The 25,286-nt window shown below is 36.7% G+C and overlaps 3 protein-coding genes across 6 annotated transcripts in view; 2 read left to right on the forward strand and 1 right to left on the reverse strand.

The window, feature by feature from the left end:
- The window catches only part of LOC149623334 (core alpha-(1,3)-fucosyltransferase-like), a 78,590-nt gene extending 63,581 nt beyond the window's left edge, over positions 1 to 15,009 (reverse strand). The window contains exon 1 of the mRNA XM_089853144.1: positions 14,196 to 15,009. The gene's annotated coding sequence lies outside the window, so the exon portion shown is untranslated. The remainder of the gene's footprint in view (positions 1 to 14,195) is intronic.
- The window catches only part of Orp8 (Oxysterol-binding protein-related protein 8), a 101,785-nt gene that overhangs the window by 64,087 nt on the left and 12,412 nt on the right, over positions 1 to 25,286 (forward strand). The gene's annotated exons all lie outside the window — the stretch shown is intronic.
- Positions 21,063 to 25,269, forward strand: LOC149623338 (uncharacterized). Its single transcript, XM_089853145.1, has 3 exons — positions 21,063 to 23,717; positions 24,452 to 24,600; positions 24,666 to 25,269. The coding sequence occupies exons 1-3, from the start codon at positions 22,933 to 22,935 to the stop codon at positions 24,845 to 24,847; spliced, it is 1,116 nt and encodes a 371-aa protein (XP_089709271.1). The 5' UTR covers positions 21,063 to 22,932; the 3' UTR covers positions 24,848 to 25,269.

Consider the following 25,286-nt stretch of genomic DNA (forward strand, 5'->3'; position numbering starts at 1 on the left):
AACCATTTTAAGTATAGGAAGTCTGAATTAATTAATGCTAAAGAAGATTGATTTTAAAACTCTCTCATTCTTGAGTATAATCTAAAAAAGAATTAATTTATTTTTGCACCGGTCTAGAAAAGAAAGTCCGTCCGTCCGTCCGTCCCTCGCTTTATTTCTTAGTTCTCTTTTCTTTCTCAATTTCCTTTTCTATTCTTTAATTTATTTTGCAGAAGAGCTCACTCGGAAAGGGATCCCGCTTCTTAGTAAGTAGAGAGAATGAGACACTAAAAGCCCCAAAAATAGCTAAAGAGACTTGGAAATCTTCAGGGGAAAATAAATCAAAAAGAGGTCCTCTTTCTATTTGCTTCTATTTTTATTGAGACGCCCGCCCTTTATTATTAAGATTGCTACAGAAAAAAATAAATAAATTTAAGAATGTCTATACAGACACTAAATGTAATCGATAGAACAAGACGGTCAGTTTCATTTTCCAGAAGGGACTGGTCAACTGTTTCTGTTGTTAGCCTAGGTGACCGTGTGTTATAAGCAAGATTTCATTAAATTAAGATAGGTATGTCATTTAAATATTCAATTAATCACAATTTAATTTATTTAAATGGGGTTTAAACATGATTTGAAGTTTTGGTACTGAACCCGCTTGGAAAGGAAAACCTGGATAAGTTGATAAGTTAAGTATTTGTAAATGAACCAGGTCAGGGATTTAAATTGTTTATCAAAACGATTGGGATCAGGGATAGATTTAATTTTAGAAGTAGGAATGGAGAACGGTTAGTATTTACTTCAGTCTGACTCATAGCCCAGTATAGAGCCCCTCCCTCCAACACGTAACGAAAAGTTTAAATTATCTTATTGGCTCACTTAAACTACGTTTTGATGACGTTCCTATGACGGGGACGGCGAAAAATACGTAATTCCTTTTTACCTTTGTCGCTATGACCCACCACTTTTTTCATTCCCCCCTGCCGGGGAAGGGGGTCCGGGACTTTGACGCGCGCCCATATTACTCTGTTCTCCATTCCTACTTCTAAAATTAAATCTATCCCTGGATTTAAATTGTCAGAGATTTTTCGTCCTAAAACTTCATACGAACTCCTGGTTTAACCAATCTAATCATTCCATCAAGGGTAACTTTTATATATATCTAAGAAGTCAATTATTTCCATTAACTGTTTAATATAATACCCTCAAAAATCATAATTTAATCTTAATTAGTTATTAAATAATCCATCGTTGGTCCATATTTTTGTATTTATTAAAATGCCATTAGCCTAATTTCCAAATTTTAGTCTTTACTACTTAAGGCTTTCTATGACGCAATTACGTAAATTACCGAGGCTTAAAGTAGGCCTAACTAATAATAGATGATAAAAGCATTAGTCACTTACGCATGGGCGAAGTCGCCAGAACGCGACGCGCGCGCGCGTGATTGAGCGCCAACTTTTCCCGCCAAAACAACACTTATTTCCTTTCTGTTCTCTCTCTCTCTCCATTGAATTAAATCATGATCGGAATCGGTTCGGTTTACGATGTTCCTTAGCGTTAAAGGATGCGCCCTGGCTATCCCTTTCCAGAACGTCCAAGCGTAACAATGCCCCTTTTATTTTTAAAATAGCGCCAAGCGGCCAAGCTAAGGGCCGTGCACGGTCTGTTAAACTCCTGTCTAGAACGAGCGGGAATTCAATTAAAAAGAAAAAACACACCATCCCATAGGTCAAGGCATGACGTTAGGCTTAGCACTCACTTACGTAAACAGATGGGGAAAGGAATTTTATGTATATTTTTTCAAGGGGGGGGGGGAACTTTCCGCTTATTTTTATACGTTTATTGGTTACGAAACCATTAGTTTTAAATGATAGATTACCAACATACGGCACTGTTAGAGGTCGAGTAAAAGTTATTTTTGTTTATTTTTTTAAAAAAGTCTTCTAAACATCTTAAAATTTATGGTGTAACTTAAAGGGAAGAGAATTGGACTTTAAATAGCTATACACTGGATATTTCTGATAAGTCTGCCTTAAATTAAAGGGTACGTGTGTTCTTAGGGTCAAACCAGGGATAGATTTAATTTTAGAAGTACGAATGGAGAACGGTTAGTATTTACTTCAGTCCAACTCATAGCCCAGTATAGAGCCCCTCCCTCCAACACGTAACGAAAAGTTTAAATTGTCTTATTGGCTCACTTAAAGTAGGTTTTGACGACGTTGCTGAAAGGGACGGCGAAAAATACGTTATTCCTTTTTACCTCTGTCGCTATAACCCGCCTCTTCTTTCATACCCCTCCGTCCCGTGGAAGGGGGGTCCGGGACTTCGTCGCGCGCCCACATTACTCTGTTCTCCATTCCTACTTCTAAAATTAAATCTATCCCTGGTCAAACTGAGTGGAAATTGTCAAAGAACATGTCCAGGTCTACAACATTTAATTACGGGGATATAGGCTATCCCAAAATTGATTAGACCCTAAAAGAAAAAGAAAATTTTGGCAGACTTATCAGAGGTACCATGTATACCGCGATCCCTTTGCCTATAAAAACACTCTTTTCTTTTCAGAAAAATAAACGAAGGATATCAAAAAATAAATATACATATAAAACATAGCGTGTTTATCATTGGTTAATCTCCCATTTTATAATATTTAAAAATAACAAAAAAAAATGTATGGAGGTTATCCAATTAATTAGCAGAAACCTTTCCTAAGCCCTTCCAATTTAGCGACCGAGTATAGTGTAGAGGTATTACTACAAAAACATTATATACCTAGCTCAAGACGACGGTAGTCTTTTTAGATAGACGTCTTGAAAATTTAATTTTTATCATTTCAAGGTCTTTAGTCGTTGAAGTCGTACGACTTACGCGATAAAACCTTGCACGTTATAGAAACTATAATAGCATCTCTTTACGTTTAATAACATTGTTTCGTACAGGATTATAGTATTGGGTGCCATTCATATTACCATCACCACCATCTGTCTTTTTCGCGCCATGTCGGAGTACCGTTTTTTGGCGCCTTTATTTTTCCCGCGCGCTTTTGCGTCTATAGAATTCTACGCTGCGTAAAAATAAATACTAGGCATAGCTTTAAGGAAAACATCCGGTTAGGTTTTCTAAGCCTTGGAAGGAGCTATATAAGAATTTAGAGAGGGAAGCCTGTTATAAGCACGACTACTTCCGGTTTAGGGAAAAAAGAGAGGAGAAACTCAGAAGGAAATTGGCGAAACGGAAGCCCTAACAAAAATAATCAAGATTTTTTTTCTTTTTTGTAATCTTAAACTTCCCAATGGTGATTGTATACGCCCCCCTTGGTTTAAAGACGCGGTGAAATATAAGCAATTTCAGAAGGGGATAACAGAAGAAGGATGTCACTCTGTATTTAGTTATGTAACACGATTCTTTCCAGGCTCATGCACGTTTTCTCTCCCGCTCATCAAACTTCAGATGGGCAGGGTGAATTCTATAACTGTTTTTGGTAGTAAGTCACAGCAATCAACCCACAAACCTCGTCTTGACGTGGGACAAAACTCCACAAGCGCATGCGCTTTGGCAAATAGTTAAGCGCTAATAGAGTAGTGATGAGGGAACTATTTATCACGCATGTGATTCGGTTAGCTCCAAATGTTAAGGGATATTGGGAAGAATCATGTTACAATTACCCCGCTCTGTGGTACACTTCTCTCCAAGAGATTTATTATATACTTCGGGTAATTTTTATTATAATGGTAAACATTCCTACCTTTGTTTTTAGAGTCTAAGTATTTCATTCCCTCTTTAACCGTGCCAGGAACAAACGTGACGTTTGGAAAAAAATTATACTTTTGTAACTTGATCGTAACTTATGGCAGTCCTCTGGAGAATAGTTACAAACCACCCGCCATTTTAGTCCTATTTCTAGAGTGTTGAAAAAGAAGATAACAAATATCACGTTTTAAAACGATTTGCGACCTTATATTGTCGTTTTGTGGTTTGGGTATCTCAGGGGGGAAAATAATAAAATTTCAAGGTATTGCGTAACCCTTTTGCGATAAGAAATTATGGTTTATCAAAATGCAAACAGGAGCTGATATTCTTGATCATATGATTTGTTCTTAGGTGCAAAATTTTCCTCGAAACCGTTTTCTTTTTGAATATCTTCTGATTGATAGATGAAAGAATGAATTTGAATTGAAATTGATTTTTTTTTTTTTTTTTTTTTTTCAATTTAGAAAATATTTTTATTAAAAAAAAAAAAGGAAAAATATTTCTTTTCTCAGAAGGAAGTCAGAAATGAAACATATTTGTTTACTATTCTCCCACAAATATTGACCCTATACAGTAGATTAGATAAGTATTTGAACAGTATATGGAAGCACTCTCTTTTCTACATCCTATCCTAGTATTTCGTAAGAAAAACCGTGTAAACTTACATTTACATAACGTACACTCGTAAATTCGTAATCAGGTTGGGTGCACATCACCAGTCCCTCTTATCGGGGAAACAAACCAAACCAAAACGCTAAAGAGAAGAATTAGAATTACGCCGATAAGATAATATTATCTCGATCCCTACACTTATAGAAATTTTAATTTTGGATGCCGCTTCCTCGCGTTTTCAGCGATATTTGATCTCCTTAAATTTCCAAAAATATCCCTAATCTTCCGGGTACAGTGTGGAAGAGATGAAAATGGCAACTAAAGTCTGGAAATCACGAAACCACCGAGGCACCGACGGTGGAAAAGGTATGCAAAATTGCGGACCTTTGAAGATTGGATGATATAGGCCTACAATTAAAAATGAGTAATATCAGATGTAAACATGCCATTAATTTAGTCAATTAACAATTATCATTTAATGAGTAGTTAAAAAGCATACAAGTTTAATTAACAATAAAGGAAAATGCTTGAAAATTGCTTACAATATTTGCGTGATTGGTGCGAAACTTAAGCCTTATTGTTAATTAAAATTAAATTATATATATTTACGAATTAAATTATGATTGATCAATTATTATCTGAAGGTTAATTACGATAGTACAAGTTTAATTAACAATAAGGTAAAATTCCTGAAAATTGCGTGATTGGCTCGAAACTTAGGCTTTCAAGCGTTATTAGCTTATTGTTAATTAAAACTAAATTATATTGATGATTGATCAATTGCCATCTAAAGATTAATTAAATATAGTACAATTTTAATTAACAATAAGTTAAATTACTTGAAAATTTCGAACAATATTTGCGTGATTGACTCGAAACTTCAGCCCCTTCAGACGTTGTTCTCTTATTATTAATTACCATCTAAAGATTAATTAAAGATAGTACAAGTTTAATTAACAATAAGGTAAAATGCCTGAAAATCGCTTACAACATTTGCGTGATTGGCGCGAAACTTAGGCCCCCTTCGGGCGTTGTTCTCTTATTGTTAATTAAAATTAAATCATATATAATTAGTCTTTACATAATAATTGATAAGTACCGGTTTAAATCCAATTAATATATCTTGTTTTATTTCTAATTACACAGCTCCCAGTTTCATAAGGTTTGCAGTTTATTATACTAATTTTTCAACGTTGTTAGGTTAGTACATTGAGATTTCGTAGAAAATGCGTAGGTTTTATCTCATCTACACTGTACATAATAGGAGCGTACTTGTAAGATGGGGTTATAGGGTTTCCATCAGTTTTCCAGCTTCTGAGAGTCCCTGATCATATTGGGATGAGATGAGTGGGAATGGGGGTGATGATAAAAGGGTTCAACCGTGCTGGAGAAGCGGGGGGGAAGCCCCAAACCCGTTCGTTTGTAATTAAAAGGAATATCTGAAAGTCCCGGCGTTCCTTTTCCTAAAACTCTATCCCTCTCTCTCTCTCTCTCTCTCTCTCTCTCTCTCTCGTCTCGTACTTTCGTTAATCAATTAAAGAGAGATAAAATGACGAATAGAAGCTAGTGGTAGCTGCGCCCCCGCCTAAATGGCGAGCAAGTATGGTGACCTTATATTTTGCGAAAGTTGCAAGTTAAAATTTGATCTTGATATTAGCAAATCGTGTTATGATTGTTTAAGGGTGCGATTTGTAGCGATTTCAAGGGATTGATTGCTTCAGTACCTGGAAAGTCTGGCAAAGTCATGGATTTTTAAAAATTGTCTTAAAAATCACGGAATTTTGTAATGATTCTGTCATTTTGCTAGAGTAGTTCTACTAATATATTTGTTTAGAGTAATTGAATCATGCCTTTAAAATGAAAATTTCAATATCTGGTACTTCAGCCATTCCGTTTTTTTCCTTTTCTTTTCAAGCCTTTGTCCACAAAGACAGTTTTTATTAATAAGTTCATAGTATTATTAATTTTTAAATGCAACATTCCGACTTTTCTACAATTAAATGTGGGGAAATTGGTCAGAGATAGCCTCTAGAAAAGGTCAGGGAAAACTTGGAAAAGCTTAGGGAATTTTCATTTTAAAAAACTTTTTGTGAAAACCTGGCACGGTTAGGGATAAAATGAGTATATTTATTGTCGCAGTCAGTAATAATCTCGATATAACCCCGGAAAAGTCATTGAGTTTAACAATGCTCATAAATTATAACTAGTAATATTTAGCGCTCAACAGTTCATGGAATATTTAGGCGCATCCAGTAGGTCCTGGAATTAAAACTTAATTTGAATTTGCGATGTAAATAATTCAAGTTATGTCTGAAGCATATCCGCTATATATACTTTACGGCTTAGGTCGAGCCCTTTCGACACGTTAAACATTAGTACTTGCAGCAGTGGTATAATCTCTAATAGTGGCTCATCACAACGTGTTAAAGTCAAGAGAGGAGTAGAAGACAAAGGGATATTTGGGGGGAACATCGGGGTTAGGAAAAGAATAAAACTATCGATTAACAACATTCTCTCTCCTCTCTTTATGGAGAAGTTAGTTTCCTTGCTCCAGTGCGGTTTGGTTTCATCTTTTCTCAGTTTCCTTAATTGCTCTTTTCTCGCTTCTCCTCCATGTATGCCTGGTCCCCACCCTTTCACAACGCTGTCAACTACGATTGACCATACCCTATAGTTTTAATTAGGCACGTCCGGTGACTCCTGTCCCTCCCTATTCTTACCCCTCCCTCCCTCACACCCACCCACCCCTTTCATCCTTTTTCTCATTTGGAAATCATTACCGAAAACCAAACTAAGCCTTTTCAACTTTTGATGAAAATATTTTTTTTTTCCTATTTTTTTCTTTTTGGTGCTTTGGGAACCTAAGTAAAAACACTAGAGAGAGGGGGGGAAGCATTTTTCCCTAAATTACTATCAGGGTATTTAAGCTTAGATGGGCTAAAAATCCGATGAATTGATTAATGTTTATCTAGGAATAATGAATGACCTTTTCCCTCGCCTTTACCTTTAAACTGAACGTATTTGAACCTTAAAAGAACGGCCTTTCTATAAATATAGAAGGAAAAATATTAAAAAATAAAAATTAAATAAATGGTCTCTTATTACAAAATTATTAGCATTTAATTAGTCTTAAAAACGAGGGCTACTGCGCCACCCGCCATTAGTTTAGTGGCGTCTGCTAAACCGAACCTCTTACCCCTATCTCAGCTTATTCGTCATTTTATTCGGAAACAACTGCATTTTCTTGGGATATTTGTGTATATTCAAGCTAGAACTTTGGAGTGGTGGGTTAAAAGTCATTTTTTGAATCGAAGCTTAGCAACGTATCTCTAGCGCTTAGACGGCGAATTTTTCATCGGAATTTTGCCTAAGCCTTATTTATTTGATGCGTGTTTTTTCATTCATTCTTTCTTTCTTCTCCAATCCCCTTTCTATCATTCCTAATGATATTTTGGGTATGCCGAAACATTTCGAATCATTTTTATTAATTCCGTTTAATCTAATGGCATCCACCTCCCTGGGGAGATTAATTAAATTCAGCCTTGTTTTAATGATTAATCCGAAATTATCAAAATAATATTCCATAAACCATACACTTGTCACTAGAAATGTTTAATTATCTCTACATTTAAATGTTTGGGGAAATATTTCTGTTTAATTTTTAATTAAGTTTTATAGTAATTGAATATTCAATAAAAGTTTCACTAGTTTTTAAATCATCGTGCTAATTTGCAATTCGGAGCGCTAATTGGGAATTTACCGGCCTCTTCCCATATAGAAGTTCGTCCAAAAATATTATTTGCGCAAATATCCCCATATTTCTTTGACGTTATCTAAATTTTCCTTCAAAAAATTGAGAGGTTTTTTGAGGACTATGGAAATGTTTCCGTGACTTCAGTGACAGTTTGTTGCAGTGCTGCAGAAAGCGCATTAACAAAAGAATAAACTCTGAACCCCTCCAAAAAAAAAAAAAAAAAAAAAAAAAAAGAGCAAAAAACTTCAAAAAATGATAAAAAGTTGAAATTCGGTCTCTACCTTCGAGTAAATATGGGAAAATAAATTTATTTTTCTTTTAGAAGCCGATATTATTGTGACTTTATAGTAATTTTGTATGTGGTTTTTCCCGAGGTGCTAATCACTTAAGATTCTTTGATCACCAACGCTTAGAGAGAATAAAGTTATATACCGGTACAGGCTTTGTTTAGTTTTGATATAGGTAAACGTACGTTGCGCACCTGTAGACATTTAATGAAACACAATTTTCTAAGCAGACGCTTTACCAGTATACTAGTCTAGATACTCCTCCACAGATGCGCGAACCGCAAATGTTAGAGCTAGGTGTACAGACTTTCACGTGATTCGTATGTAAAATACCATTACTTTAGCAAATAAGTGGGGTATAGCGTAGAGGTTAGCGCTTTCACTTCGCAGCAAGAGGATCCCGGGTTAATTCGATTCCGGACTGTGGCACTGGGTGAAAATTTGGGAACAAATTTGTTCTCTCCCCATGCACTTGTTAAAAAGGAGTTTTCCTCCGTGGTCTAACCCGGTTTCTCCTTTGCATCAAAAACTTGCTGAGGTAATTGTTAGTATAACGCGCTGTCGGTTAGCTGTGGCAGACCGTGCTAGCCACTACCAATCTGTGCATTGTAAAGGGACCCAACTGTAAACAAACCACAGGCTTAGTGTGCATGGGCATCCCTTCGTGGACAAAGCTTAGATTATTATTATTATTATCCTTATCAGATATGTTCCATAAGTTCATGACTGGTTACTGAGAGCTTGTCATAAAGTGACGTAAGTGAAACGTCATAGATTCTCGTAAAGCGACGCCTAGCGAGGCGTTGTCAAAGGCTTTCTTAGAACCGATAACTCTAAATTATCGTAATTTTTACCACTTTAAAAATTATAGTAAAATTTTCACATATCTCGAGCTTGAAATTTAAAACGAGATGCACATCTCTATACTCTAAAGGTTACGCATTCTTTCTCTTGACAAATTTTAACCAAAATATCTGTCGTCATCCTCTTTTTCAAAGAGAAAAATCTCGGAAAATCCCAAGGGATGCTAGAAAAATAAGGGTTTCCATGGCAACGAGACCCAAATGGGATTTAAATTTTTGATTGGCTAAGAGCCCTCCCTTATACCCCTTGGTTCCACCCTCCTCTATAGCCCATGTATACAGAGTGTTTCTTAAAGGTCTATTAGAAAATGTCCTATGACATTTTGTCGTCCTTGCCACCGTTTTCAAAAACACACTGTATATTCTTGGTACTGAGCCTACACTAACGCTATCTATCCAGACTCGGAGAATACTCGGATTTTGAGTTTTTTTGTAGGCTATGGCATGCCGGAAACGATCCCGACGTTGGTTGCAAACGTAGGCATGGCCTTCTTTATATTTAAATCAATCTGGGGCCCTTACAACCTCTTTATAAAACCGTGCTCATCCCCAACTTCCCCAAGAAGAAGAAGCTATAGCGTGTCTCGCGAGAGCTCGTAAAAAGGTCCAGAATGAATTTAAAACTCCCTATAGCTCCAGAAAAAGAAGAATACACAACCCAATTTTTTTTCCTGTACCGGAAAATGAATAAATTAAACTTAAATCCCATTATAGCTCTAATCCCCAACTTGCTCGCTTGTTTTAGCCTTTATAAAATAATTTATAGTCGAGGGGACCGACACTTGGCGAAATGTTTGTTGGGGGTGCGTTTTGTACCTTCGACTGTACAAAAATTGTTATCAACGAATAAACCATTTCGATGTAAGTATAAGAGGGAAAGGCACGGTGGTAAAACTTTGCCTTCCACCGCTTCCACCTGGAATTATTTCTGTATCATGAGAGTGCGCAGAGACGGCACTGTGTCAACTCCCTTATATGTCCCGATTCCGAGGGTTACCTACCACCTTTTTTACATTGAAAAGGTCTATTATATAAGAGTGATAACCCCCTCGCGTTCATCTCTCTCCCCCAAATTTGGGCCTTTTCCTGGAGGTTTGTTTAGAAAATATCATATTTTTTTTCCTTTTGTTTTTAGTTATACATTTAAAATAATGAATAATGGAGCGATAGGCCTGTATGTCTATTTACAATGCTAAAGAAGATATTTGTAATTATCTTATTCGAGTCTAAATCAATTGCTGGTATCTTGTTTAATTCAGCTCCGATAATTAAGAATTTTTTGATGACCTTTTCCTTAAATGGCATGAATTTTTATCTCGTTTTATCTCGGGTTTCCCCCCCCCCTCGGAATTACTTTAATTAAGAAATAACCAAATATTGCTTTTCACTCTCCCTTCAATCTTGTTCTTTTAAACTTTCTTTTATTTATTTTTTCCCCTCGGTTTTTACGCTCTAAATAACATTGATTTTTTTTTTTTTTAAGAAAAAATGGATTTCCCTAACGTTTGTTTGGGGAATTCTTTATACTACTTGTTTATATTCACTGTTAAATTTAAGGAATTTGAATTTCTAACACTGTATGCTGTGATGTACTCTTTGTCCCCTGGGTACAATAGGATATGTGATTTTGATTAAGTTAAAGTTTAAGTACTAAGGGAAGTTATTTCTCTTTATCGGTCAAAGTTCAAGGGAGCTGTTTACCAAAGGTGGAATTCATAATCGTCTGACGCGACGCAATTTAGTACAGGCGAAGGCAGAGCGTCGTGCGCAAACGTCTGTTTTTTGCGCACGACGCCCTGCCTTCGCCTGTACTACATTGCGTTGCGTCCGACGTTTATGAATTCCACCTTTGGATAACTACTTTTTTGTTTAATTAACACTTGATTTTTTTCGATACGCCTATAAAGACGGACACTGAATTTTATCTTCGGTTTCAATAACTATAGTTTCCGGTTTAATTAACACCTGACTTTGTTATATATCCTGGTTTTTTTCCTCGATTCGGTGTCGAATATGACGCGTTGAACCTTTCGCAGATTTAAACCCAGGTAACTTAACCTTATTCCCAATTTTAACCCTGCACCTTAACCTTATTCGTTTAACATGGTTCATACATAATTTCTAAAAAAAATTATTTCCAGGACTTTCCCAGGGTTCATACGAAATTTTCAAAAAATAAAAATATAATTTCCAGGACTTTCCCAGGGTTCATACGAAATTTTCAAAAAATAAAAATATAATTTCCAGGACTTTCCCAGGGTTCATACGAAATTTTCAAAAAATAAAAATATAATTTCCAGGACTTTCCCAGGGTTCACACGAAATTTTCAAAAAATAAAAATATAATTTCCAGGACTTTCCCAGGGTTCACACGAAATTTTCAAAAAATAAAAATATAATTTCCAGGACTTTCCCAGGGTTCACACGAAATTTTCAAAAAATAAAAATATAATTTCCAGGACTTTCCCAGGGTTCACACGAAATTTTCAAAAAATAAAAATATAATTTCCAGGACTTTCCCAGGGTTCACACGAAATTTTCAAAAAATAAAAATATAATTTCCAGGACTTTCCCACAGTTCATACGAAATTTTCAAAAAACAATAGTTTCCATGGCTTTCCCAGGGTTTATACGAAATTTTCAAAAAATAATTTCCAGGACTTTCCTAGGGTTCATACGAAATTTTCAAAAAATAATTTCCAGGACTTTCCTAGGGTTCATACAAAATTTTCAAAAAAAAAAAATAATATATATTTCAGAACTATCCTGTTTGTGTATGAACCATGAAAAGTTATTTATTTAATAGGAGAACTAATTGTTTTATTCAAAGGCCCATCATGAAACGTTCAACTATCTTAAGATATGATAATATAGACCCGCTATTATTTCAAAACAAGTTTAATAGAGATCTAACTTTCAAAGTATACAAATATTTTAATTATTGTTCTTTATAAAAACAACGTAAGTTAAACATAATTAGCTTAAATTTTGCCTGTATCGTATTAAACAATGAATCTTATCTATTTTAAGCCGAGTATGTAACAATGGACATTGTTCCGGCACAGTTTTATATATATTTATATGGGCTAAACTTCATCCGTTTGAAGTAAAGAGCTGTTGCTGTTATCTCATGGTATACAGGGTGTTTCTGCATGATAAGTCTGCCATAAATTAGGTGGGAATGTTCTTTGGGCGATTTTGAGTCGAAAATGTAACTTCTATGAAATTTTGCCATAAGGGACACTTGTTTTCAAGTTAGGATTGTCCGAAAATTTTACGGATGATCCCTGAAATTTTATTAATTAACTGAAAGACAATGATTGCTAATTTAATTAAGGGGTCATTCCTAAAACATTCAAATCATAACTGGAAAACAGTTGCCCAGATGGCAAAATGGAGATAGAACATTTTAGACTCAAAATCACCTGAAGAATATCCCCTCAATTTATGGCAGACTTATCAGAAACACCCTGTATATTCGACACGCGTTTTATTTGAAAAGCTGAGTTAAACAATTGAATAAGGGGTATAATATAGAAACTGAAATTGTTTTAAAATTGAACAATGGGATTGCACGTACATAAGCGTGGGTTTTTTCATATAGATTTTTATGTTGGTAATATAATGCAGTGTTGTCGTAGATTTTTCGTTTCCAAATAATCCCTGCATTTTTCAGGTTTTTATTGCCCATTTTATTTGTATGTAGAAAAGACGACAAAATGTATTGGCTAATATACCATGTTCATGCTAGGACTCAATTGTAGAGGCAGTAATATTGCCTTGAACGACTTGTTTTAGTAATGAATCCAATAATAGTAATTTTATTTTCTGATTTAAAAAACAATACTTTCGAGTAATGTCATTTATTATTTATCGTGCGTACGTCACTAATGCTTCATGGTCTAATTGCACGCGTGTGCGTGAAGCCATGTGTCACGACATGGTCCTATGACCTAGCTGGAATTCTGTTCCTAAATAAATTCCATTGGTTCATGCGTAAATCCCTATGTGAATTCTATTATGCGCATTTATCGATTTGATTTAATTTAACTATATATTTTAAATTTTAAAATATGAAGAAAAAAAGATAATATTATTTATTTATTTATTTGACAATCATATGTCAATTATGTATCGTGTATACTGAACGAAAAATATTGAATCAAATATTTCGTTTTGATGGACAATTTAAATCATTTCGATGAAAAATATTTGTCATTTGATTACAAAAGGTTCTGTTTATCTACATGGTTGCCACCATACCTGGAATACCTCGAACATCTGGTAATGTCAGGGAATTTGAAAATGGATACGAAATATCAGGGAATTTTAATATTGTCATAAAAGGCAGGGATTTCATATTTTTTAGCCAGAGCATTCTGACTTATTTACAAGTAAAAGTGGAAAAATTTATAGTCAAGGTAAATGACTACTAGGAAAACCTGAAAGAGTCGGGGAATTTTTAAATTAAAAACTATGAACCCTGAGCTAGTCGCTTTATGAAGCTGCTCAAACACACGACGAGCATAAATACAACTCATTAACTGTATATAATGCGGGTATATTTCTGAATAATTAACTATAATTAGCGTTAAATATACATCAATTCAAAACAGGGCAGACAATTGTCATGTCCTTGAGATAAGTGCCATTGAACTTCTGTTTCAAATGGACCACGGGATCCGAAGAATAATTACTAAACCCTAAACCTACACCTTTACTTAACAGCCCTGCCTCTTCACATCTGGACGAAGCCTCCCCCTTCTCCCTAACTGTCCCAAAATATGATAGATGTGTCCCATTAGACCAGGACCACTATCTCCCCTATCCGCAAATTTTACTCGCGTCTGACCTGGAAATGGTCAGACCTTAAACCGATGAGTAATCAAAAACTATGCACGAATACGTCATGCGTGAAAAAAGACATGTAACTTCATTACCTACCTTAGTCTTAGCGTCGTCTGCTCTGGCCTAGTCTTCACTTGGTTATTGTCAGTTAAGCCCGGATTTAATTTCTGTTTATTTATTTGTTTGTTTTTTTCGGTGATTTCTCACGTGCACACGCGCACTGTTACGTATATTTAGTCAATAATTTTAGAGCGTGGTACGTTTTCACGGGCACCACGTGAACCGTTCTTGGAATTAGGGTAAACCGAGACCTGGTTTTCAATTCTCTTATTCTAATTTTCCTCTTTTTTTATTAGAAAGAAGGTTAGACAGTCTGTGGATTTAGATTTTAAACGCCCGAAACTATACGTTCTCGATATTTAGCGTAATATTTTGAAAAAGAAACCGAAGATCGTTCTAGACTCTCGGCTTTTTCAGGTATTTACGGTGTTGTCTGGCTCTAGCATCAACTCAAACGAGTTTTTAGGGAACCTCTTCTTAATATTTTTCAAGGGGGAAACCTTGAAGAAGGCTCGAAAATTGAGAGAAAATTCTTAAACAGTATTTACGTCGCTATCGGGTGAATTTAACTACAACGCCTCGCGTCGAACGCAACTAGCGTGCGTTTGGTTGTTGGTAATAATTCTAGCTAGCTGCGGCCTAGAGAAGCGGAGGCACTTCACTTCATTCAAGCGAAGAGCCTTAGGGGCAGATATTGTGTAGAGCGCCGCTCAGCGTCGTAGTTATTATAGGCAGAGTTGAACGTTATATTCGACGTTCCTGGTATGGTAGGTTGGGACTGAATGTGGACCGCCGCCCAGCTTCGAGCCGGCCGGATCTTTGACTGTGATCGCGTTTGAAACCGCGTAAGGTAGCCATTGTTTTCAACCCCCCCTCCCTTTTACCAACCCCGACTGACAGAAGGACGGATGATGGCATAGTCGGGAATAAAACGTCGATATTTTTGGGGGCCCAGTCGGGGTCGTCCTTAAAGTTATGATTAGTTGTTGGGTTGAGCGCGCCCTACTAGGCCCCAAAATTAACACCAATTCTTAGGTCTAAACCGTTCAAAAGACACCGAGGAGACCCTTTAATAACCAATTACTCAAACCTAGCTATTGTAATTGTATACATAAATTGTTGAACGTGAATCCTATGTCTCCAACTATAAGTCCTTGAAAACCCCTAACTAATTATTAGGTTCGAAAGTCCAGACATTTGAACCAGACTCCGAAGAAACCCTTTAATAACCAATTACTGGCTGACGACTAAGTATTTGTAAGGTTTATCCATATAAACCGTTGAACGTGAATCGAGATGAGCGGACCCTATCGCTCTAACTGTGAAGCCTTAAAACCTTCAAAACTTAAGTCTAGACTGTAGATCAAGACACCGAGCCAATGCTCAAACCGTTTAGTGACCAAGTACTTGTACCCATAAATCTAACCGTTCAACTTGCAGCCCATTTACAGTTGACCCAGCGGTTAACAGGTGTGAACTCTGTACTTGTACTAAAGAGATTACGTTTACCAATACCGAAAGAACACACCAAGTGAAGACGACCTTGTGATGTGAGTCATCAACATTGTGATTTTTATTTTATAACGGACCCCTGGAAAGGTTTCGCGCGCCATCTCCCTCGTGAGCCCTGTTCGAATCCATTTTTCAGCTAATCAAAGTGGCAAGGCGTAGAGTCGCTCGTGGTTCCTCCAAAACTGGGGCATATAGTGAAAAAGGGCGTGGAATCTGAGAGCATGCTCGTGCCTCGGGAGGACTCAGGGGCGCATGACCCGATCGATAGCGAAATTTGTCCGGTTGCCCGCGTGCCGAAGAAAACTGTTACGAACTTAACCATAGCCAGGGCCACCACGTTTCCAAAGCTCCCGCGCTGTCTGTACTCGCGTCTTGAGGGGGTCCATTTACCCCATGGACGTCACTAGGGGCACCTAGGAGGGTGCGTTACCCCACGTTTCCCGCCAACTCCAAAGGAGATTAACCATAACCCACTATCTTCTCAAGTTAAACCCTATACCCAAGAAGACCCGGGAGCTTACCAATGAGAAATGGAATAGGGCTTTGGATTGTAGAATGTAGACAGACTATACGCTCATCCGAATGATCTAAGAAGGGATCTATTATTAGATGAGAGGGTTTAGGTACTTCCTTCCTGTAAGGTCGTGGAACGTTTCCTGAACCAGGCAGTTGCCAACTCATCACTGAGCGCTTCTTTGGTCGACCAATAGAATGGTACTGAGAGGGGAGGAGCTACGGGGACGTGACGTCAATATTGATAGTCTAAATTGTATGACCTGAGCTGACGACTTCCCATATGGGCGCCAAAAACGAGTGTACCTCACTTTCTGTTATATTCATTTGAATTTGCTAAACTGAAGATGAGCGGCTAAATGTGCGCCTGTTTTTGTTATTATCAAGTTTTATCAACTGAATAAATTTCCCCTTTTCCAAAATTTTACTAAATATAATATGTTTTTACCCCTAATTATAGGTAACTTTCCAAATTATGGCTAATTAGCTTGTTTATTGCCACCTTTTCCAAAAAATTGTTTTTTTTTTTTTTTAGTTTCTTTCTACCCTAAAAAGAGGCGCACTTTTAGCCATTCGTAACTGAAGGACCGCAACTATAGCTTCTAGGGTAGAAACCTTTAAAACAAAGACAAGAGTTGGGTGAAAAGAAGTGGGCTTTTCTGCAAGGAATTATCACGCCTCTTTCGCTCTCCAAAGCAAGAAAAAACATTACCTAAAATAACACGGAACAAGGAGCACTCAATTCCCAAAAAAAAAGAAGAAAAGAGCTAGTCAGCTCGCGCGCCAGCTTCTTCCGCTTCCATATACGCTTTGTGTTACATCTACTGGCAGCGGAGAGTGAGAAAAAGCAAAACGTTTTTCCATTTTCTTGCCCATCAGGAATGCAACAACACCTGGTTCTCGAGGAATTTCTCTAACGGACTAAAATAGCTCTATATTATCCCGAAGATTTGTCTATTGGCATAAGCATAAGTTTATAATGCCTCTAAGTAGAGAAATGGCTGCTACTCCTATGGCAATAGTATTTGTCTGGTTCCCTTTAATGAAACCCTATACTCTCCGTATCATTTATCACCTCAACTTCAATACAAAATTGTACTGCCTAGCCTAGCGTTTCTTTTATCCCTTTTAGAATGTTTCAGGACTGAAACCGCCTCTATCTCACGAGAGAGAGAGAGAGGGATTTGGGGTTGCTTAAGTAAAATTCGTTCCCACCAATGCCTGCCTATACGAAACGTAAAAATCTCCTTTATTCCACTGGATGATTTTTTATCATGTGACCCATTTAGTAATCGTCTCGACCGCTTGGTGGCTGCACCGCGACAGAAATTTCAAAATTTTCTCTCTTCGGATCTTAGCGCTATACGAGTTCTGACGTCACAGTAGCCTGCGGAAGATGCCCAGTTGTAACCCGTATTTGTGTACTTAGAGGCATGATAAACTTATGGCATAAGGAATATAGTCCGCCTTAAAGTTTATATCTTCAATTATCGTGCCATTTTAGTCATCACTCCTCCTTAACCACGCAGTCTCGCCCAAATTTTGATATATTCATTATTTTATACGATTTTTCGATTAAAAAAGGAAAATATCCAGCTTTGCTTATCCCTTTAATGGCTATACATTGGTTCTCTAGTGTATTAAAATTGTGCTTGATGATATAATATTTATTCCGCGCATTAAGGTGTAATAACTTTGAAACATCGCCGAATATTCTGTAAAAAGTAAACAGAAATACTTGATTTGTTTTAAAAAGTTTCTGCTTTAATATTTTTCTTTTCTCACATTTTCCTGTGTACCCAAGTCTCAATCAGAATTTCCTCCGAGGGTTTTTAATGAAGTTCAAACATTACTTTTCTAGACTCGGGTGGTTGGTTCTGCGTGGTACTTATTCCGCTTTTCTACTTACCGCCGCCCCATTAATATTACGAACCTCCTCTAATGATAATATTGACTTTTAAAAGATTCTAAAAGCTCGCCGTCCCCCCCCCCCACCGTTGCCGATGTCAAATTTACGTATTTAAACTACAATACAAAAATAAAACCAAAAACCCGCATCTTTTGAATTTAATTTCTATAGTAGCTTTGTTTTCCTAGCTAGCGCTCACTGATAACGGAATGACATAAAACCAAAAACGCGGAAGTTTGTAAAGCTGAAGTTAATTAAGAATTGCTAGGGCAGTCTTATCCATTGGGCCTGGGAGCCCAGCGGTCCTATAATTACTATAAAATTCTGTCTTATAATTCCATGAAAGGTCCTATAATATTTTATGTTTTTGAGTTTGTCGAATTAAGTTTTCGTATAGTTTAGCATCAAATTTAACCAAATTTAGCATTTTTTATCGAAATCACATTTGACTAGACACCGAAATTGTTATATTTTTATATATTATATTTTAATTAATGGTGGAATTCATAAAGGTCGGACGCAACGCAATTTAGTACAGGCGAAGGCATAACGTCGAGCGCACGACGCCCTGCCTTCGCATGTACTAAATTGCGTTGCGTCCGACCTTTATGAATTCCACCTTTAAAGGCCGACTTCCATCGAAAAGGGTTCTAGCGAACTGAAAACCGAGCATCGAGACGAACAATGGAGCGACCGTGCCGATTTTCGAATACCCACTGGAGTAAAAGTTGGAAGGGTTCTCGCTAACTGAAAGCCGTGCAATGTGGTTCTAGCGAACTGAAGATGAACAAATGAAATCCTTTTAAATTTATTTCCTCTCGAATTTTCTTTCCCCTGTAGGAAATTCTCTATTGTGTATCTTCAGTTCGCTAGAAGCACATTGCACAGCCTTCAGTTAGCTAAAACCCTTCCATCTTTTACCCCAGTGGGGATTCAAAAATCGGCACGGTCGCTCTCGATGGTCGGTTTTCAGTTCGCTAGAACCATTTTTGATGAAAGTCGGCCTTTAAGCTCCTCTTTTCAAAGTAAAATCCAATTTGTTATTTTTGAGATTTTTCTACATAGTTTAAACCAAAATAGTATTATGTATGAACATTTTTAGTCCTATACTTTCATATAAAACCCGAGGGGGTAGACACTTGAGAACTCAGGTGTACATATGTCTTGAACTCAATGTACAGTCAAAGCTGAACTCTGAGTTCCGAAGGCTTTGAACTCAATGCACTGTCAAAGCTGAACTCTTTTGAACTCAGGTGTACACAGAGATCCAAAGTGTCTACCCCCTCGATAAAACCCCATTTTTTCTCCTATATAATCCTATAATTTCTTGAAAAAAATCCTGTTTTTCCTATAAGGAATTTAAATTTTTAGCTGCACTCCCTGGTTCGAACTTGACCATGGCAACGCATTATTATTCACTTCAGTATTATGGCTCTCTGTCACGTAATGGTCTAGAATAAACATCAGGGCCAGCCGGAGAGCGTCTTGAAAAAGGCGGGAAGGATGGTAGAATTTTCCCGCCTTTTTAGTTAGTCTTAGGGCACCAAAACAAATAGTCGCTAAATTGGAAATCAACGCTTATACTTCTATTGTCTCAGTCTGGAATAAAAACACCAGAGGGCCGAAATGTAGGAAAATGTGTCGTGTACATTGACTGAGGACTGGATGAAATTCTTTACCAACTTAATGTAATTAAAATTGGTGCCCCTTTATTCTTCGCCTACGTTCTCTTTTGAATCTCGAGTTAATTCTTCATTGGAATGTTATACGTTGCGAGCGAGAATAAGTTTATTTATCTCTTGAATAACGTCAACTTTATTTGCGTGCTATTATTATGGTTCTTGATTTGTAATATCTCAAGATACAGGGTTCGTACGGAACCTGGATAAGTCAGGGAGCATTTGGAAAATGGGGAAAAGTCTGGGATAGGTTTTTATATTTCGTTTAGTATATCAAACCAAGAAGTGATATCTACTTTATTAGGGAGAAGGTATAAGATACCTAAGTATTCGCGCGCCATAGTCCCAGTCCCCCTTTCAAAATACAAGGGGGGGGATGTAAAAGAAGGCCAGGCTACTTCGCCTCTCCTCAGTCGGAAGAAAATACGTAATTTTCGTCATTCGAGTCGCGCTGACGTGAGTTTTCAAGAACCAATGAGATGCTGGTTGTATTTTAGAGGCGGCGGGGTTTAACTCCGGACAGGCTACGTTTGGACTGGAGGTAAAGCTGGAAACACGGCGATATTTATACCTTCTCCCTAGTAAACTAGATATCACTTCTTGATCAAACCATGTTTCGAGCAATGATAAATATCGGCCAGGTGTGATGGAGTGGGCTCTGGTTAACACCTTAGAATGATTATTGATATTGGCAAAAATTTAGTCAGGGATAAGCTGAACAAAATCAGGGATTTTCAATGTAAAAATTTCGTCCATGCCCTGAGATATTCATTGGTAAATTAAAAAAACAACAAAATTCATGGTAAATAGAAGTTAATAGTCTATAAAAGCAACATCGTATCGTGATTCTTCTTAATTGATTCAACTCTATAGATATTTTTTAATGAATTAAACTTAAGCCTAATGGCAGAAAGAAATTTAATTCGGTGCCATTTGCGAGTCAAATTAGGGATTAGTCAAATATTTTTCCAGTCTCATCTGACAATTTTAACCGTCTAATTTGAATATTTTCTTAAAATACCAGGGATAAATACGCCCCCAAAACTTCCACTCTTTGAAAGCGACGTAACTGCGTTGAAAAGAAATATAATCCTCAACATAATTGATTATTTCTAAGCCTGGATGAAACTATACAATACAACCTCTGCATGGATAGAAACTCATCTACAGCCAAAACACAAAACAATTCCTATATGAAATATAATATTAGGAGTTCTTTAATATACGTCACTCTCCTGGGCCTCTGCTTTTCCTCTCGTAAATAATTCGTTGATTAATTTCTAGCCAGTGTATGGAAAGGCATAAAGATAGAGAGATATTCCTAACGTCCTCCCTGCCTTTAGCTTTATTGGTTCAATTCCAAATGACAGACTTAATAGAAACGCGTATATTGTTTTTCTTTTCATCACCAACTCCTTGTGTACTCGTAAGCACCAGGCGGAACCAGGGTCCATAATTTGGAAATGTATCAAATGAATTCTCTCTATAGAACGACCCTACTTATTACAAAAGGCGGGAAATATAGCGCAACTTGTATCACCCCGAATATTCAAAGCCGTCAAACGTTGGGTCCTCTAACCGAAAGTAAACAGTTAGGCTTGTCAATTGGATCATAAGTTTATAAGATATGTTCCATAAGTATGACACTAATATACTTTGTAATGCTAGAGACCTACAGCTCGAGCTAGTTCGAGAACGACAAGAGAGAATTGAATATACTCGGGTTCGTAGTCCATCTTGTTATTATTTAGTCTGTACTAAGCCTTTGACAGCGTCAGCGCCTCACCAGGCGTCGCTTTACGAGAATCTATGACGTTTCATCTACGTCACTTCATGACACTCTCTCGGTAACCAGTGACAAACTTATGGAACATATCTTTTGAACGTATGATCGTACATATTGATTGCATACTTGTGTTGAGACAGAATCTACTTGGAGGATACCGGGAATTCTTCTTCACTATCAATCTATTTGAGCCAAGGCCCGACCGAACTAAAAAATCCCAGAAAACAAGAGAAATAACAAACAAAGCTCTTGTAACTCACCCTCGTTTTGTATCTAGCCAAGTACTTAGGGATGTGATAGCAAGGAGAGATATCTCCGGTCATTTACTTCTTGGATGTCGTGGTTGTGTGTCGTAGAATCTCTTTGTTGTCAAATTAAATCCTCTTACTTACTTACATACACACAAGACACAACACGACCCGCTTGGGTTGGGTGGACGGCCAATAGAGACCTTGTGGTGTTCCAGGTGTCAACTTCTCATTGAAAAGGGAGACTTCGATTATATGTATACACTCCTGAGGAAGGAAAGTTAAATATTACGTTAAGCTTAAAGAAACCAAGGCTTAAATCTAATTAGAAGTCTAGATTTACTCAAGGGATAGGTCTAATGTTGGAGACGTTAAGCCTAAGTCAATCGACCGTCTTTTCAGATGATCGAATGATCTCCATCGTCTGACGGTTTCCAATTATGCTAAACGTGATGTACACGCGTCCATATTTGCATGTTTAGGAAATCGAATTCCTGCACACGACCAAAGGAGTTCCTATTTCATATATATTACATTATTGACTTGTTATCCTAAGCCTTGGTCGAAACACTTATTTCATTGAAATGGGGCATTATTATATCACCATAGGTTTATGAGATATGTTCCGGTATGGCACTACCTATATTCATAATACTTGAGGCTTACTGAGAACTAGTTCGAGACGACGCTAGAATTGACTATTCCTAAATAGTATTTAGTCTGTACTAAGCCTTTGACAGCGCCTCGAGAAGTACGTTTCACCAACGTCACTTCATGACAACCTCTCGGTGATAAACTTAATGAACATATCGTATGATATCACGTCTACCCTTACTTGGTTAAACGTTCTAATTGACTTAACCCCATAAGCTTAGTAATTAGTATTTAATTTATTTCCTGTAAAAATTATGTCACAGCTGCAACGATACTTTATGAGGAATCTGACCCCGTGAACACCGATGCCTTATCAAGTCTCACTTATTTTTTCCGCAAACCTTGAATCAACCATCCAAATGTTTTATTTGTCCAACTGTTTACATAAATGTCATACCTTTTTCCCTCCTCAAAAAATATCCCTAAAATTGGGTATAAATTCGGGCAATCGTAAACGTATAGCGTAACAATCATGTCGTACCATTTACGGACTTTTCTAACGGCGTTTTACGTCATATTTTCGTTCGTAAATGACATTACCGCTGTGGACCCCATGGCCGAGTGTCCCAAAAACTTATCGCAAAAATGCGAATGCTTGGATGGAGGTTACAACTCCTACATCGAAATTCAATGCTCAAACTTTGCAAACGTTCAGGAATTAGTCGAAAGTTTAAAACCACTTTACGGTAGACGCGTCCTGGATCTTGGGATAATTAAGTCTAATTTCGACTTCTTACCCAAGTCACTTTTTTCCAAAATTGAAATCAAAAGATTAAGTTTTTACCAATGTAATTTTACACGGTTTGGTGACGCGTCTGGTTCGAAAAAGGATTCGTCAGGTTTACCTTCTCATATTTTGGAAGGACTAGAATTGAAGCTGACCGATCTGATGTTCACGATGTGCTTGGTCAAGGAATCATTTGATTGGGCGGAATTGAAAATTCTGAAGAGTTTACGATACGTGTCCGTAGATTTGTATTATAATATAAATGAGAATTACCGGAAAGAGCGAGCATTTGCTAAAAGAATCTTGGACAAAGATCGGTGTAACGCTACCATGCTTAATTTGAGAAGCCTTTCATCCTTGGATTTAGAGACGTTGCATATTACGGGAACGTCAATGACTAAGTTGGATGAAATGGCCCTCTCGGGTTTACGAAAATTGGAACATCTGAGTTTAACTTACAATTTATTGAGTGATGTATTCAGAACGGATTTGCCTACGCCCGCCTTAAGACTAAGGACCATAATACTCAGGTACGTAAATTAAATTCTATCCGAATTTTGAAGAGAAATTACCTTCTCTGGAATTCAGCTACCTGCTGAGGGCGATATCTTTATAAAGCCTTTGTTCTTGTTATTAAGATCAATGCATACAGCTAAGAGGAATCATTGTGTAGCCGTTTTCTCAACGTATCCAGGTGGATTTTGTGGGAGGGGCTAGGCTAATCATGCATTATGTATGACTAATTTTACTAGCGAATAATCTATCTCGTTGCGCGCCTTCCCACCTTGTAAGAGCCTAGGAATCACAGTTTAAGTTAGAAAGACGTCAGAACCAGAATATGAATTAAAATAAAACCCACGGGTTTTATTGGGATTTACCAAAAAAAAAAAAAAAAAAAACAACCAGATCTTCAATTTTGATGAATTTGAATGCTAGAGTAACTTCGTTTTAGAGGTATTTTAAGATATTTTGTTTCAACTTCAAAAGTATTATTTAATAATATTTTAAGACTTCTTTTAACTAAGCAATGACTTTTCAATAATTATTTCTACAATGCTAAAGATTAAAAAATCAGTAAAACCCGAGGGCTTGAGTTTTTTAAATAAAACCCGGTTTTTTTTTCATGGTTAGGGGTTTTTCTTCGAACCCTGGCCCACAAAACCCGAGTTTGAATTAACATGATGGTATATATGGGGAGCATAATGATTCTTATTAGTTGTATGTATTCCTGTTAAGATATAACTAATACAAAGTTAATTATTAGGCAAAATAGGATACATCAAATTCCTCACGACTTTTTCGACAATATGCCCGTTTTGAAAACAGTTGATTTAGAAGGAAATATGTTGAAAACTTTAAATCAATACGTATTGGTTCCCGTTTTTCCAAAATTGGAAATGATTGCATTATCTGGTATGTTCTTCTATTAAGCGTGTTTAAGATAGTAATTGATTTAATCCTATTTAATTTCGCACTAGAAAATCCTGTTAATTGCGATCCCAACATATTATGGTTGACCCAGTCGCAACTTCTCGGATTTAAGTTCCCCGATATTAACGATTTTGAGTATTTGCAATGTTATACTCCGTTGAAATTACAAAATAAGACGTTGCTAACCGTAACCGAGGCCGAAGTTGAAATGGAAAATGATTTTAAATAAATAAATGGAAACAAATACGCTTATAGCAATGTCATCTATCTTCCCCCCTTTTTGTAATGTATTTTGTTTTAAAGTTAAAAGTTAATTTTCGTAAAAGCTTTCGACTCGTATTTCTTAAAATATGAATTACAGTATAAACTGAATTGCGTCAAAGAAGAATGAATGTATTCAAATTATCCAATATTATATATCGAGTTATAACATATCTTATGGTAATAATAACAATTACAAAGCTTTGCTTTTAAAATAAAAAGGCTTATTTTTCATCAAGTTTTTGATTGTTATTTTATAAACTCTACCATTTATTGTAAAAGCTAAAATTGCTTCAAGAAAGGAAGAATGTATTCAAATTGTCCAATAATATTTAATTTTGAATTGTAAGGAATGTAACAACGCTGTAACAGTCTCTTACGTTAAGTACTTTCCCGCCGTTTTATTG

Source organism: Phalangium opilio, unplaced genomic scaffold (genome assembly GCF_054372755.1).
Source record: "Phalangium opilio isolate 3A_F unplaced genomic scaffold, DU_Popi_V2 ptg000113l_1, whole genome shotgun sequence".
Classification (NCBI taxonomy): domain Eukaryota; kingdom Metazoa; phylum Arthropoda; class Arachnida; order Opiliones; family Phalangiidae; genus Phalangium; species Phalangium opilio.

Coding starts and splice junctions, on each gene's coding strand:
- LOC149623338 (XM_089853145.1), top strand. CDS start 22,933: ATGTCGTACCATTTACGGACTTTTCTAACGGCGTTTTACGTCATATTT. Junction 23,718..24,451: donor CTAAGGACCATAATACTCAG/GTACGTAAATTA, acceptor GTTAATTATTAG/GCAAAATAGGATACATCAAA. Junction 24,601..24,665: donor GGAAATGATTGCATTATCTG/GTATGTTCTTCT, acceptor ATTTCGCACTAG/AAAATCCTGTTAATTGCGAT.